Here is a 15,746-nt window from a genome sequence, read left to right on the forward strand (position 1 = left end):
GCGGGGAGTGCCCTGAGGAAGAGCAGTCTGGGGAGGAGGGGAGAGGTCAGATGGGTCAGTAGAAAAGGAGGATTTAAAAGACTCAGTGACACTTGGGGTTGGGACTGAGGGGACAGGCAGGAGGGAAAGAAGGATTTCAGATGAGTTGCATTGGGAACAGAGACTAGGGAGGGACTGATGTGTAAAAGAATGCCTGGACATCAGGCACCTCAGACCATTTGCCCATTTTATGACAAGAATTATCTAGATCTTGTAGGATGGAAAAATTGAAAGTGCTGTTTTCTGGCTATTTGGAACCATTGTCGAGTTTGTATTGGGGTCAAGTGGTATTGCAGAAGAAAATAAGACATTTCGGTTTTAGATCAAGTGTGAGTTGAAGAGGTTTTAAGTTCTTGAGAACACAGGCTAAGGGAGAAGAAGGAAGACTGGAGGGTGGAAGGTTGCCCATAGTGAAGGAGGCAAGCCCAGAGAAAAGAGAGGGTAGAGACACGGAGAGAAGGGGTGGGGGGTGCTTGCCCCCCAGGAAAGTGTGCTTGCCACTAAGGGTGAAGGATCAAGGCAGGTGTCCCCAGTGATCAGAGACCTCTGAAATGTGGGTGAATAATCAAGCAGGCATCCCCGCAGTAATTAAACACCAAGGGAAGACTGTCTTCCCGAGTCCGTGACCGGCGCTGGAGTTTTGGGTTCATGGATAAAACGCATCTCCTCTGTCTCTACCAGAAAAGGAAAGGAACTGAAATTAAGAGAAGAGAGAGATTGAAGGATGGTGCCAAGATTTAAAGGAGAAAGAGGTTTAGGGATAGTGAGAGAGGTTGGAGAAGAAAGTAAAAAGAGGCCACTTACCCAGTTTAAAATTGGTGAGATGTTCTTTGGTCTGAGTACCAGAGGTCGTAGGTGGATCTTTCTCATAGAGCAAAGAGCAGGAGGACAGCGGATTGATCTCCCGAGGGAGGTCCCCCGATCTGAGTCACGGCACCAAATGTCATGCACGTCCGTCTGAAGAGACCACCAAACAGGCTTTGCGTGAGCAATAAAGCTTTTTAATCTAGGTGCAGGCAGGCTGAGTCCAAAAAGAGCGTCAGCGAAGGGAGATGGGGTGGGGCCGTTTTATAGGATTTGGGTAGGTAAAGGAAAATTACAATCAAAGGGGGTTGTTCTATGGCGGGCAGGGGCGGGGGTCACAAGGTGCTCAGTGGGGAAGCTTCTGAGCCAGGAGAAGGAAGTTCACAAGGTTAATCGCTCAGTTAAGGTGGGGCAGGAACAAATCACAATGGTGGAATGTCATCAGTTAAGGCAGGAACCAGCCCTTTTCACTTCTTTTGTGATTCTTCACTTGCTTCAGGCCATCTGGATGTATACATGCAGGTCACAGGGGATATGATGGCTTAGCTTGGGCTCAGAGGTCTGACACACATCACTAAGCTTAAGAAATAAAACATAAGTACTCGTGTTCCAGTGAACCAACAACACTCCAGCCTGGGTGACAGAGCAAGACTATCAGAGGTGTTTGAAACAGGGTGACTCCATCTTGAATAGGGGCTGGGTAAACTAAGGCTGAGACCTACTAGGCTGCATTCCCAGGAAGTTAAGGAGGTCGGCACAATACAAGTCACAAAGACCTTGCTGATAAAACAGCATGCGGTAAAGAAGCCAGCCAAAACCCACCAAAAGCAAGATGGTGTTAGATATGAGTTCTAAATTTCTTTTCAAAGAATTAATATGTCAGTATGTTCAATTCTTTGCCTTCTACTTTTAAACTTCCTCATAAAGCAATCTTTTTCAATTACCTACTCCACCCTGACTCATTCTGATCACCTGCTCCACCCTACATTCCAATCACTGGCTCCATCCTAACTCATTCCAATTACCTGCTACCTGCTCTGCCCTGACTCCCGCCAAAGCACTCACCCCTTCATTCTCTTTAAATTAGCCAATCGGAATTAGTTTAGGCTGTGCAGTCTAACCCTAGCCAATAGGGGAATGACACAGCAACAGGGGCCACGTGCTTCAGGGATAAGAACCCCTTCCCCTCCCTTGTCCAAATGAGCGCTTACCATTGTTTCATCTGTAAGGGTGCACCCTTCTATATAGAAGTAACTTGCCTTGCTGAGAATTAAAAAGAAAATTTTATATTCGAGTGCTACTTCTTTTGTGGCACCAAAACTTTATATATAACAAAAGTGACCTCTTGGTCATCTTCACTGCTCATTATATGCTAATTATAATACATTAGCATGCTAAGAGACACTCCCACCAGCACCATGACAGTTTACAAATGCCATGGCAATGTCAGGAAGTTACCCTATATGGTCTAAAAAGGAGAGGAACCCTCAGTTTCAGGAATTGCCTACCCCTTTCCTGGAAAACTCATGAATAATCCACCCCCTGTTTAGGGTATACAAAAATAACTGAGTATTCTTAGTTGAGCAGCCTGTGCCACTGCTCTGTCTATGGAGTAGCCATTCTTTATTCCTTTACTTTCTTAATAAACTTGCTTTTACCTTACTCTATGGATTCGCCTCAAATTCTTTCTTGCAAGAGATCCAAGAACGCTGTCTTGGGGTCTGGATAGGGACCCCTTTCCATTGACAAGACCTATCACAGAAAAAAAAAATCACATAAGTACTCTTTAAAAAGAGGAAAAACCTAAAAAGCAAAAATTAAAAATACATATACAATACAAACACACACAGTAGAATTTTCTTATATACCCCTGATGGTGTTTTTCTCCTTTGTGCTCCATTGAAACCACTATCTTGAATTTGGCGTTATTATTCCCACACATTTGGCTTCGTACTTTAACTATATCCATAACTCTAAACAACTCAAACAAATGGTTGAGGGGTGAGTAAGGTTGCCAGACGAAATACAAGGTGTCGGCGAAAAGAGTCAATCTGTAAAATATTAGAAGAGATTTATTCTCAGCCAAATGTGAGTGATCATGTTCTGTGACACAGACCTCAGGAGGCCCTGAGAACATGTGTCTCAGGTGGTCCGGGAGCAGCTTGGTTTTACTCATTTTAGGGAGACATGGGACATTAATCAAATACATTTAAGAAATACATTGTTTGGTTCAGAAAAGCAGGACAACTCGAAGTGGTTGGTGAGGAGGGCTTTCAGTATGATTTAAACATTTTCTGGTTGACGGTTGAGTTTATCTAAATACCTGGGATCAATAGAAAGGAAATGTCTGGCTTGCAGAGACCAAAGTTTTATTAAGCAGATGAAGTCTCCAGGTAGCAGGCTTCAGAGAGAATAGATTGTAAATGCTTCTTATCAGATTTAAGGTCTGTGTTGATGTTAATGCCTAAGAGGTATCATGAAGCAGATCCGACCCCCACTTCTCATCATGGCCTCAAGCAGTCTCTAAGGTTAATTTTTTTTTTTCTTTTTTTGAGACGGAATTTCACTCTTGTTACCCAGGCTGGAGAGCAATGACACAATCTGAACTCACTGCAACCTCCACCTCCTGGGTTCAAGCGATTCTCCTGCCTCAGGCTTATAAGTGGCTGGGGTTACAGGTGCCTGCCACCATGCTCAGCTAATTTTTGTGTTTTTAGTAGAAACGGGGTTTCACCATGTTGTCCAGGCTGGTCTTGAACTCCTGACCTCAGGTGATCTGCCCGCCTCGGCCTCCCAAAGCGCTGGGATTACAGACGTGAGCCACTGCACCCAGCCTCTCAGGTTAAATTTTAAGAGCTCCCTGGCCATGGAGGAAGTCCATTCAGATGATTGGGGGGCTTTACAATTTTATTTTTGGTTTACAGAAGTGCCCAGGTAAATGTGAATTTCAGATAAACAACAATTTTTTTTTTTTTTTTTTTTTTGAGATGGAGTCTTGCTCTGTCGCCCAGGCTGGAGTGCAGTGGCGCCATCTCAGCTCACTGCAAGCTCCGCCTCCCAGGTTCATGCCATTCTCTTGCCTCAGCCTCCCGAGTAGCTGAGACTACAGGCGCCCGCCACCACGCCCGGCTAATTTTTTGTATTTTTTAGTAGAGACGAGGTTTCACTGTGTTAGCCAGGATGGTCTCGATCTCCCGACCTCGTGATCCACCCACCTCGGCCTCCCAAAGTGCTGGTATTACAGGCATGAGCCACTGTGCCTGGTCAACACCAATATATTTTTTTTTTTTAAGTGTAAGTACATCCCAAATATTGCATGGGACAATACCTCAAGAATTACAAATATCCCTGTCCTATTTGGGATACACTTATACTAAAAGGTTGTTGTATATTTGAACTTTAAATTTAACTGGGTGTCCTGTAATTTTATTTGATACATCTGGCAATCCAAGGGGTGAGTGATGTGAGGTTTTGTGTGTGCAAGCACAGGTGGGAAATGGGAGTCACAGATCAGTTAGGAGACAGTTTCAAGTGATAGTAGCCTGAACCCAAATATGGCTAGTGGTATAAACCAAAAATAAAATTCTAAGATCCCCCTTCCAACCATCTATCTGAATGGACTTCCTCCTCATTCACAGCTCTTTTAAAATTTAACTGCAGAGACTGTTTCAGGTCCTGATGGGAAGTGGTGGTCGAACATGCCTCATTATACCTCTTCATCATTAACATCAGCACAGACTTTAAGTCTGATAAGAAACATTTTACATTCTCTTCTCTCTGAAGCCTACACTTGAAGGCTTCCTCTGCAAATAAGAACTCGGGTCTCCATCATCCTTTATCTTAAGCCAGACATTCCTTTCTGTTAATTCTAGGTCTTTAGACAAACTCAACCAATTATCAACCAGAAAATGTTTAAATATACCTATAAGCCGGGCGCAGTGACTCAGGCCTGTAATCCCAGCACTTTGGGAGGCCAAGGCAGGCTGATCACTTGAGGTCAGGAGTTCAAGAACAGCCTGGCCAATATGGTGAAACCCCGTCTCTACTGAAAATATAAAAATTAGCCAGGCATGGTGGCACACGCCTGTAGTCCCAGCTATTCGGGAGGCTGAGGCAGGAGAATTGCTTGAACCCAAGAAGCTGAGGTTGCAGTGAGCCGAGATACCATTGTACTCCAGCCTGGATGTCCCAGGGAGACTCGTCTCAAACAAAACAAAACAAAACAAAACAAAACAAAAACAAATAAATTTACCGATAGCCTGAAGTCTCCCTCACCACCTCAAGTTGTTCTGCCTTTCTGGACCAAACCAATGTATTTCTTAAATGTGTTTGGTTAATGTCTCGTGCCTCCCTAAAATGTATAAAACTAAGCTGCACCCGACTACCTGGGGCACATGTTCTCAGGACCTCCTGAGGGCTGTGTCACAGGCCATGGTTACTCATATTTGATTCAGAAGAAATCTCTTCAAATATTTGACAGAGTTTGACTCTTCATCGGCAGTGGAAAAATCAAGAGAAAGAGTTCCATTTTAGAGCTCTGCAGTAGGTAGAAAGGTCAAGATTTTGTGACTGGCTGAATGTGGGGTTTATGGCTGTTAACAGTGGAGAGGGTCCAGGTTCTTGGCATCTTGAACAAAGAATTGGACAAAACGCACAAACAAAGCAAGGAAGAATGAAGGGTTTTATTGAAAATGAAAGTACACTCCACAGCGTGGGAGCAGCATAGGGGTTCAAAGGACCTGTTACAGATTTTTGGGGGAGTGTAAATACCCCCTAGAGGATTCCATTGGTTACTTGTGTTACACCCTATGTAAATGGAGAGGATGAAGTAAAATTACAAAGTTATTTACAGCATACATCTTATGGAGAGGATATTTCCTGTCATAGCTGAAGTGTGAATTGGCCTTGTGTTCCCTGCCTCCAGACCCTATTTTCCTGCCTCATGGCAAGGGAGGAGTCAAAGGTAATGAGAAGTGAAATATGTATTTGGTCAGTGAGATTGCTGATGGAGATGAGTTTCATTTTGGAAGTTTTGAGTTAGTTGTTCTTGAGGAATTTTTATTTTATTTTATTTTTGAGATGGAGTCTTGCTCTGTCACCCAGGCTGGAGGGCAGTGGCATGATCTCAGCTTACTGCAACCTCTGCCCCCAGGTAAAAGTGATTCTCCTGCCTCAGCCTTCCGAGTAGCTGGGATTACAAGCGCCTGCCACCACGCCCAGCTAATTTTTGTATTTTTAGGAGAGACTAAAAATACAATATGGGGTTTGGCCATATTGGCCAGGCTGGTCTCGAACTCCTGACCACAGGTGATCCACCCGCCTCGGCCTCCCCAAGTGCTAGGATTATAGGCATGAGCCACTGCGCCCGGCCCGGAGTATTTAGATTACAGATACAGATGTAGTTACATATATTCTGAGCAATAAAGTAATTTAAAATAAAACATACTCAGGAAGCTATGGACACATGTACTGACCCTTGTCTATCTATACCATTTAATCTCTTACACACTACCCATTGTGCCTTTTTTTTTTTTTTTTGAGACAGTCTTGCCCTGTCACCCAGGCTGGATCTCGGCTCACTGTAACCTCCGCTTGCCAGGTTCAAGCATTTCTCCTGCTCGGCCTCTATAGTAACTGGGATTATAGGCATGTACCACCAAGCCTGGCTAATTTTTGTATTTTTAGTAGAGATGGGTTTTCGTCATGTTGGCCAGTCTGGTCTCGAACTCCTGGCCCCAAGTGATCCGCCTGCCTCAGTCTTCCAAAGTGTTGGGCCTACCCATTGTGTCTTAACCTCTTCTTTCACTAAAAAACCCATTCCTGTCTCTGTTCTAATTCTCTTGTTTCTAGCCTTTGTCGATCTAAAAATAATTTTAATTATGAATGTTTCACTTTATCTTTTCCTTTTCATCTCATTGACTCAGCCTTTCACTGTGCTCCTGGCATTTTTTCTCCTTCTTCCTCCAAATCAGTCTGTAGGTTTTATCTGTCTCAAAGGAATTTCTTCCTTCAGGAACTTCCAGCTGTTATTGGCTCTGGTTTCCTTGGCAACCCCTGCTTCTCAGATTTTTTTTCTGATTACTCAAGAGAAATTTTACAAAATCACTGATAACCACTGATTAGAAACCGTAGAAGAAAGGGAAAGTGCTCTGCATTGCCTCTGAGAAAGGAAGGGGGCAGATTTAGAGGAAAGAGAAAAATACTGAGACCCAGGGAGATGGAAGTAAAATGTGTGAATTAAGTATTGATTTACATGGTTTGTTATTTTCATCTGTCAGTGTACTGCTGTGTCATCAGATTTCAGAGACAATTACCTCATTAGTTAGATAGCCCTATCATCTATCAAACAAAATACTCCTAGATCTTGTTCAACCATTGTGGAATGTAGGAAATCATATTCCAGATTATTGTGAGAATATAAAACACAAATCTTCAGAGAAGATGAAAGAAAAAAGATGTAGACTAAACTTGCACTAATATTTACATTAGAAACATTATTAGTATGCAATGCAATGAGAATTGAGTAAGGTTAGTAACTACAGATCCTAATTGGAAGTCTGTTGATATATTTAAAAAATATAACGAGTGAGATTTTATTTTGTACAGTACTGCTCTTCTGTATTTCATGTTACCATACTACTGCTTTTGTTAAATGAAGACACCAGGACAGGGATTAGGTGCTTTGTGTAGGGCTAATAGAGATACATAAATTTCTGGCAAAATTCACAACGTTCTTTCTTAGAGACAGATTTAACTGTCTAGTCAGTGTTTGGTGTTGGTGAGCACATAAACTATCTAACAAAACTCTCATTAGAAAAAGTTGAAAAACATTCATTTTTCAGAAGCTTTTTGCTATTCAAGGCAAATTGAGCATTATTGAGTTAACTACACCAGGAGAGAAATTAATTTGCTAATTTGTAGAACTACAGAGTATTACCTAGCAAATTCAGTAGTTTAGTTCTCAGGTTTTTTTTTTTTTCCTTTTGGCATGGAGTCTAGCTCTGTTGCCCAGGCAGGAGTGCAATGGCACAATCTCGGCTCACTGCAACCTCCGCCTCCCAGGTTCAAGCGATTCTCCTGCCTCAGCCTCCCAGGTAGCTTGGATTATAGGGGTCCACCACCACGTCCGGCTAATTTTTGTATTTTTAGTAGAGACGGGGTTTCGCCATGTTGGCCAGGCTGGTCTCGAACTCCTGGCCTCAGGTGATCCACCCGCCTCAGCCTCCCAAAATGCTGGGATTACAGGCGTGAGCCACTGCGCCTGGCCAGTAGTTTAGTTCTATACTTGAATTGCCGGATTGCATTCTATCTTGTAAAATTTGAATAAAAAGTAAACACAGTGTTTACCAGTGAAGTTATTTACTCATTACATATTGATATAATTGATAATCACTACATATTTTATCATATTGAATTCAAGACACTGTGATAACAGATTTTTTTGAAGCAAAATCCTGTTTTAAGTCTTTGGATAAAGTACTTTTGCTGACCACTCTTGCATTTGTCTCTCCAACATTATTCCCCACCTCATTACCATTATGAAACAGTTCACTGTTTGGAGAGCTGGGCCCCACCTCTGGTTCCGAGATCAATCCTGATTGGGTGAAACTAATCTGAGTAACCCCTTCTTCACAGGGGTTTGTCAGATAACCCAGGCTTGAGCCAATCACCGTTCTCTGGGACACAGATTGGACTGAGTTATCTTGTAACTGTCATACTCCAGATTTATGTGGGAGCAGGAACTCCTTTGGACCTTAAGGAGGAAGCACGTGGCTGCTTTTACCTGCTGGCAGCTATCTTGTGTTCTTGAAGGAAGCAGGCCTGAGGAGGACTCCTCATACAGAGAGAAACACTGAGAGATTCACTGAAAAACTGACATGGGATCCTGAGGGGCCACTCTTGAAGACTTATCTCTGCACCTTTCTGGTATGTAAGTCAATACATTCCTTTAATTTAACCCTGTTTCAATTGAATTTATTGTTACTTCTATATGAAAAACAAAAAGTCCTAAATGATATATCTACTCTTTGGCTTCATGTAAGAATTCAAGAGTGTAGCAGCTAATTTCAGTGTAGTTATATTGGGATTATTTAAGAAGTTTATTTAGCATCTCATTACTGAGTCTGCAGTTGTCTTAGTACCTTGTAGGTACTTGGGGTTTTGTGTTCTAATAGACTGATTAATTCAACAACTGCTTATTATTAATATTAAGCATTCACTCCCTGTAGGGCACTGTGCATACAGCAATGATCAGCATGATTCCAGTGCTCAGAGAGCTCCAAGGATTAGTTGAGACCAGACAAGAATATCAAGGAGGCATGCAGAAGTTACAATGGGAAATCAAAAAGAAGACAAAGGAGGGACACCTAATTCAGAACGATGGGTTTGTTGGATAGGAGAGAAAAGGAGACGAATGGGCAGGTATCATCGAAGATTCCTAAGAAGAAGTTCTTAACTTCTGTTTTTGTGCCATTGACTCTTTGGCAGTGTGGAGAAACCCAGGGACCCATTTTCAGAACAGTGTTTTTAAATGCATAAAATATTTTGGATTAAAAGGAAATTCTGAGTATTGAAATACCTAACAAAATATTTTAAAAGCAAATTTGTAATACAGTAATGTATATGCTTCTTTATTAACTAATTAAAGAACAAGATATAGCAATGAGCATACCTATTAAGATAATTTTAGAGGTACTAATGACTATAAATGAAATTTTGAGTTGTCTGCAGCAACTGTTATGTGAAATGAAAATACCTGTGGTTTTTTTGGTTGTGAAGTCACAGGTACTACTAATGCTAATACTATTGTGGTTTGTGGCATACGTTCATAATAGAATGACATGCTAAATTTTATTTGGAAAGTTAGTTCAACACAATTTCCTGGCTCTGAATTATATGCCAAGTTAAAAAAAAAAATTTGTGCTAAGAAGGGATAAAATTTGATGTAATTTTTTTTTTTTTTTTTTTTTTTTTTTTAGACAGAGTCTCGCTCTATCGCCCAGGCTGGTGTGCAGTGGTGCAATCTCACTGCAACCTTTGCCTCCTGGGTTCAAGCCATTCTCCTGCCTCAGCCTCCTGAGCAGCTGGGACTACAAGCAGACGTCACCATGCCTGGCTGATTCTTTTTGTATTTTTCAGTAGAAATGGGGTTTCACCATGTTGGTCAGGCTGATCTTGAACTCCTGACCTCAAGTGACTTGCCCACCTCGGCCTTCCAAAGTGCTGGGATTACAGGCATGAGCTACCACGCCCAGCCCCAGAAAGCTTTTCTGATCATCCAATTTCTATTTTCCCCAAAAAGAATTAATGACTTCCTTTTCTATATTGTATTGGGAGCTTATATAATTTCAATCCTTGTATTTTTCATAATGTATTACAATCATATTTCTATCATTTTTTATAATATATTGTAATCTTACATTTCTGTCATTTTTACAAGCCCTTAAAAATAATGGATGGGGCCAAGTGCAGTGGCTCACACCTGTAATCTCAGCACTTTGGGAGGCCGAGGTGGAAGGATCACCTGGGCCCAGGAGTTCAAGACCAGCCTGACAAACATAGTGAGACACAGCCTCTATAAAAAATAATAATAATAATGAATGGGCTGGGGGCAGTAGCTCACACCTGTAATCCCAACACTTCAGGAAGCCGAGGTGGGTAGATGGCTTGAGTCCAGGAGTTTGAGACTAGCCTGGGTGACATGGCCAAACCCAGTCTCTACAAAAAAATACAAAAATTAGCTGGGCCCTGTAGTCCCAGCACTTGGGAGGCTGAGGCGGGAGGATCCACTTGAGCATGGGAGGTGGAAGTTGCAGTGAGCTGAGATCACGCCACTGCACTCCAGCCTAGCTGACAAAATGAGACTCAAAAAACAACAAAAAATAAGTCTTGGTGTGGTGGCTCATGCCTGTAATCCCAGCACTTTGGGAGGCCGAGGTGGGCGGATCACCTGAGGTCAGAAGTTCGAGACTCAGCCTGGCCAACATGGTGAAACCCCGTCTCTATTAAAAATACAAAAATTAGCTTGGCATGGTGGTGGAGACCTGTAACGCCAACTACTTGGGAGGCTGAGGCAGGAGAATTGCTTGAACCCAGGAGGCGGAGGTTGCAGTGAGCTGAGACCACACCATTGCATTCCAGCATGGGCAACGGGAGCAAAACTCTGTCTCAAAAATAAAATAAAATAAAAAATAAAAAAGGATGATATTTATTTATTTATTTATTTATTTTTAAAGACAGGATACCTGTCACTTAGGCTGGTGTGCAGTAGTGTAATCCTAGTTCACTGCAGCCTTGGACTCCCAGGCTCAAGTGGATCTCCCACCCCAGCCTCTTGAGTAGCTGGGACTGCAGGTGTTTAGCACCACAGGTGGCTAATATTTTATATTTTTTGATAGAGATGGGTTTCACTATGTTGCCCAGGCTGGTTTCAAACCCCTGACCTCAAGTGATCCTCCTGCTTTGGCCTTTCAAAGTGTTGGGATTACAGGTATGAGCTACCACACCTGGCCTGAATATTATTTTTGATATGTATGGTGTTTGATTTTACTGGAGGGATACTTATGAGTTTCCACATTCCATGGGTGACATCCATGGGTGACAGCCACTAATAAAGAAATTTCAAATTCAGACTCTAGTGATAGAATACTTCACAAGTATAACGGGATATTATTTGGTGTAGGTTTTTAGTAATAGGATGCTGGCCACTTTCCCTATACACACGCTTTGAATATTGGTGTTTTCAAGATTTTGTTCTATATGGACCTTCTTAATTTCTCATTCTATAAACTTTTCTTTGGGGAACTCACCCACTTCTGGAGCATTAATTACTGTGTAATGATAACTTCTGAATCCAGCCTATACCTAGTTCTCTGTTACCTAAGGATCACTTGCAAATATCTAAAATGTAGACCATCTAACTCCCTACAGATAAGCAACTTTCAACTCAATATGCTAAGATTGAACTCATTTTTAAAAAACTCTTAAACCTTTTCCTGCCTCACTCTTACTAACTTGGTTCATGCTCTCATCATCTGATTTACTGCATACTTCTTTAAAGATCTGTTCTTGAGGCATACTTCTCTAAAGTATGAGTGACTGAATTTTCTTTTTTGTAATTTTTTTTTTTTTTGAGACCGAGTTTTGCTCTTGTCACCCAGGCTGGAGTGCAATTACACGATCTTGGCTCACTGCAACCTCCATCTCCCAGGTTCAACCGATTCTCCTGCCTCAGCCTCCCGAGTAGTTGGGACTACAGGCACCCACCATCACGCCCGGCTAATTTTTGTATTTTTAGTAGAGACAGGGTTTCACCATGTTGCCCAGGCTGGTTTTGAACTCCTGACCTCAAGTGATCCACCCGCCTCAGCCTTCCAAAGTGCTGGGATTACAGGCATGAGCCACTGCGTTCGGCCTGAGTCACTGAATTTTCTATAAAGGTGATTGCATTATGCTATTCCCTGTTTAAAGATCTCTAAAAAGACTATTCCTTTTTTTTTTTTTGGACAGAGTCTCACTCTGTCCCCAGGCTGGAGTGCAGGGGCACAATCTCAGCTCACTGCAGCCCCGCCTCCTGGGTTCAAGCGAGTCTTCTGCCTCAGCCTCTTGAGTAGCTGCGAGTACGGGCACAAGCCACCACGCCCAGCTAATTTTTGTATTTTTAGTAAAGTCAGGGTTTCACCATATTGGCCAGGCTGGTCTCGAACTCCTGACCTCGTGATCTACCCGCCTCAGCCTCCCAAAGTGCTGGAATTACAGGCATAAGCCACCGCGCCCGGCCAAGTGTAAACTTTTAAGATGACATACAAAGCCCTGCATGACCTGGCCCTTCCTCTCTCTCTAGCCTTACTGTCAGATTTGACTGTACCACATTCTAGCATTGAAGTATTGGGCAAGTTTTTTTTAACTGTCAAGTGAGGATACTAATGCTAATCAGGGGGAGATAACAGCATATAAAGTGCCAAGCATACTGCCTGGCTTAGCGTTAACAATAAATATTGGCTATTGTGGAAGAAGCAAACATTATTGCATGTATTTTTTCAGTCTCTACTGCTGTCTCAAGAGGATGCTTTGAACTGTTGATTGGGTAATGTTTTAACATAAACGGAACTCTCCACTCCACCGAAAAAGAAAGAAGAGGAAGAAACAGATTTATCTGAACAGACTGGGAAGAAAATTGGAGGTGAAAAGTTGAGTGACTGGGGAGGATTAAGAGAGGCCCATCGAGTTGTTTGTTTGCGGAGATGAGTTAGCGGTAGTATAAACTTTAAGAAAGAAGAGATCTGGCCGGGCGCAGTGGCTCATGCCTGTAGTCCCAGCACTTTGGGAGGCTGAGGCTGGCGGATCACTGAGGTCAGGGGTTCAAGACCAGCCTGGCCAACACGGTGAAACCCCGTCTCTACTAAAAATACAACAATTAGCTTGGTGTGGTGGCGCAGGCCTATAATCCCAGCTACTCTGGAGACTGAGGCAGGAGAATCGCTTGGACCTGGGAGGTGGAGGTCGCAGTGAGCCGAGATTGCACCACTGCACTCTAGCCTGGACTACAGAGACTCTGTCAAAAAAAAAAAGAAAAAAAAAAAAGAAAAAAAAAAAGAAAAAAAAGAGAGATCTGAAGTATTTGCTCTCAGAACATAGGGGGACTTTGGAGAGTTAAATGGGTGAAGATCTTTAGGATGTTTTGCTAAGCCCCCTCCTTACGTCCTCAGTGGCCAGCTTTAGTTACTTTGTTAAAGTTTTATGGTTGGTAGATTTACGTTTCTTCAGAGTTTGACACTAGGTTGAGGTTGGCCATGAACTAATACAATTATATTTCAGTTACACGATTCTTTGCCCTCCTTGAGTGTCCCCACCCTCATATATGTTAACTCTGACATCTGCCCGAAATTCATTCATCTAATAAATATTTGAGTGGCCTCCCCTCTTTCCGATTGCTGGACAGCCCATCATTTTCCAAAGTCAGCACCTAAACTCTTCTATGACTTTCCTGACAACTCAACACTAAAATTCGTCCCTCCCTTTTTTGTGTGCAACCCACCTCCCCGCCTCCGCTTTTAATTGTTTGGCTGTCATTCCTCTTCTACAGTGCTCCTTGCAATCAGTACTGGTGCTGTACATATTTGCTAGCTTCGTACATACGGCACGAAGTAGATGCTCAGTAAATGTTGGTTGACTGAGTATCCTCTGCATCTCGGTGACATCACATCCTGCGTGCCGTGGCGTCATTCTGCATTCCTCTGCGGAAGGCTCAGATCCGGAGGGTTTAAGTGGTTGTTTATAACATGCACCGAACATATCCAACGCAGGCTGTGGTTTCCGACCGCCCACAAAAAGCGCGGTTGGCGGGAGTGCGGGTTCGGGGTCGGCTGGCAGCTGGGAGACTCCAGCTCTGGGCGGAAACACGCTGCCTCGGAGGCGCCGGCGCCTAGTGATTCTGGGAATAGAAGGTGCGAGGGAGGGAGCGGGTGGCTCACTTATCGCGGTGTTTTCTCTCTCTTCACTCCCGGGGGAGCTCTCGCGAGAGGAGCCAGAGGAAGATGGCCGTGCCCTGTTTTTCGGTGTGAGGCAGCGACGGCGGCTGCGACGGCGAGACTGAGATCCTGGTGTCGTGGGCACCTGAGTTCTAGCTCCCCCCAGCGAGCGCGCGTCCCTTCGTGCCTAGGCGAGAGCCGGCTCTTCCCCGGGAGATGCGTTTGTCCCAGGCTCGGGGGCTCAGTGGGAGTTCATGCTGCGCTGGAGGCTCTTGGCCACCGCTCTAATCGCCTTGTGCCGCCGCAGCGCCAGCTCCGTCGCCAGCGGTGAGCCTCCCGATTCCCCCCCTTGCCCCTGGCGGCGGCGATGACCGGGGAGAAGATCCGCTCACTGCGGAGGGACCACAAGCCCAGCAAAGAAGAAGGGGACCTGCTGGAGCCCGGGGATGAGGAAGCGGCGGCTGCCCTCGGCGGTACCTTTACCAGAAGCAGGATTGGCAAGGGCGGCAAAGCTTGTCATAAGATCTTTAGTAACCATCACCACCGGCTACAGCTGAAGGCAGCTCCGGCCTCCTCCAATCCCCCCGGCGCCCCGGCTCTGCCGCTGCACAATTCCTCCGTGACTGCCACCTCCCAGTCCCCGGCCCTTCTGGCCGGCACCAACCCCGTTGCTGTCGTCGCGGATGGAGGCAGTTGCCCGGCACACTACCCGGTGCACGAGTGCGTCTTCAAGGGGGATGTGAGGAGACTCTCCTCTCTCATCCGCACGCACAATATCGGGCAGAAAGATAATCACGGTGAGGAGTGCTAGCCCCTCTCCACCTCTCTCCTTCCCCGAGCCTAGGGTGTGCCTCCCCAGGCTTCTGGAATCCTAGGCCCCCTCCAGCAGACTCTTCTTTTTGCCCATCATCCGGGCCGTTCGGTAAATCATGATCGACTCAGTAATAGCGTGCCAGTGGTCAGGGGGTTGGTTCTTGTGGGTGCAAAGGAATGTATCCTCCTTGCCCACTTCAAAGTTTGTCGTGAGAAGCTGTTTTGTTTGAGACAGGCCTTCGATTTGCTGATTCTGGACTGTCAGAAATTTTAGGTTGCCTCTCACCCAACCTGGTTTTCTCCCTTTGTTTATGGAGCTATATATCTTTATTTCTCTCTCTTCCCCCTACCTTGGCATTTTAAATTTTGAACGCATAAATTGCCCTCCTCCCTTCATTGCTCACATACAGATCCCATCTTGACTGCAACTGGTTGTGATTTTGCCTGCCACCAGGTTGTTTCTTTTTTGTCTGCTTTCAGTAAACTTAGAATGTTAGTTTTCTGAAAGCCACACAGTAGAAATTTGTTGGTATTTGATACGTAGAACAGTTAAAGTGACTTCTCAACAGCCGATTTTTGTTTGAGTAGAGATTTGATTTTTTGTTTGTTTTAAGTAGATAA

General features: G+C 44.1%; 2 protein-coding genes across 5 annotated transcripts in view; one reads left to right on the forward strand and one right to left on the reverse strand.

Moving 5' to 3' along the window:
* Positions 1–489: 489 nt before the first annotated feature.
* LOC101059761 (embryonic stem cell-related gene protein) lies at positions 490–14,496 on the reverse strand. Its single transcript, XM_063800487.1, has 4 exons — positions 13,977–14,496; positions 2,502–2,595; positions 2,055–2,106; positions 490–996 (listed from the first exon to the last, which is right to left on the reverse strand). Exons 1-4 carry the CDS (start codon positions 14,134–14,136, stop codon positions 628–630), a joined length of 675 nt encoding a protein of 224 aa, XP_063656557.1. The 5' UTR covers positions 14,137–14,496; the 3' UTR covers positions 490–627.
* ANKRD13C (ankyrin repeat domain 13C) overlaps positions 14,085–15,746 on the forward strand; it is a 94,383-nt gene continuing 92,721 nt past the window's right edge. For 3 of the 4 annotated variants that reach the window (XM_009423361.4, XM_009423351.4, XM_009423367.4), the window contains exon 1: positions 14,092–15,109. In XM_009423361.4, coding sequence (XP_009421636.1) covers positions 14,680–15,109 — 430 coding nt within the window. In that variant the 5' untranslated portion in view covers positions 14,092–14,679. Of the gene's footprint in view, positions 15,110–15,746 lie in introns of all 4 variants that reach the window. The other variant, XM_001166457.7, reaches the window with a different exon arrangement.

Source organism: Pan troglodytes, chromosome 1 (genome assembly GCF_028858775.2).
Source record: "Pan troglodytes isolate AG18354 chromosome 1, NHGRI_mPanTro3-v2.0_pri, whole genome shotgun sequence".
NCBI lineage: Eukaryota > Metazoa > Chordata > Mammalia > Primates > Hominidae > Pan > Pan troglodytes.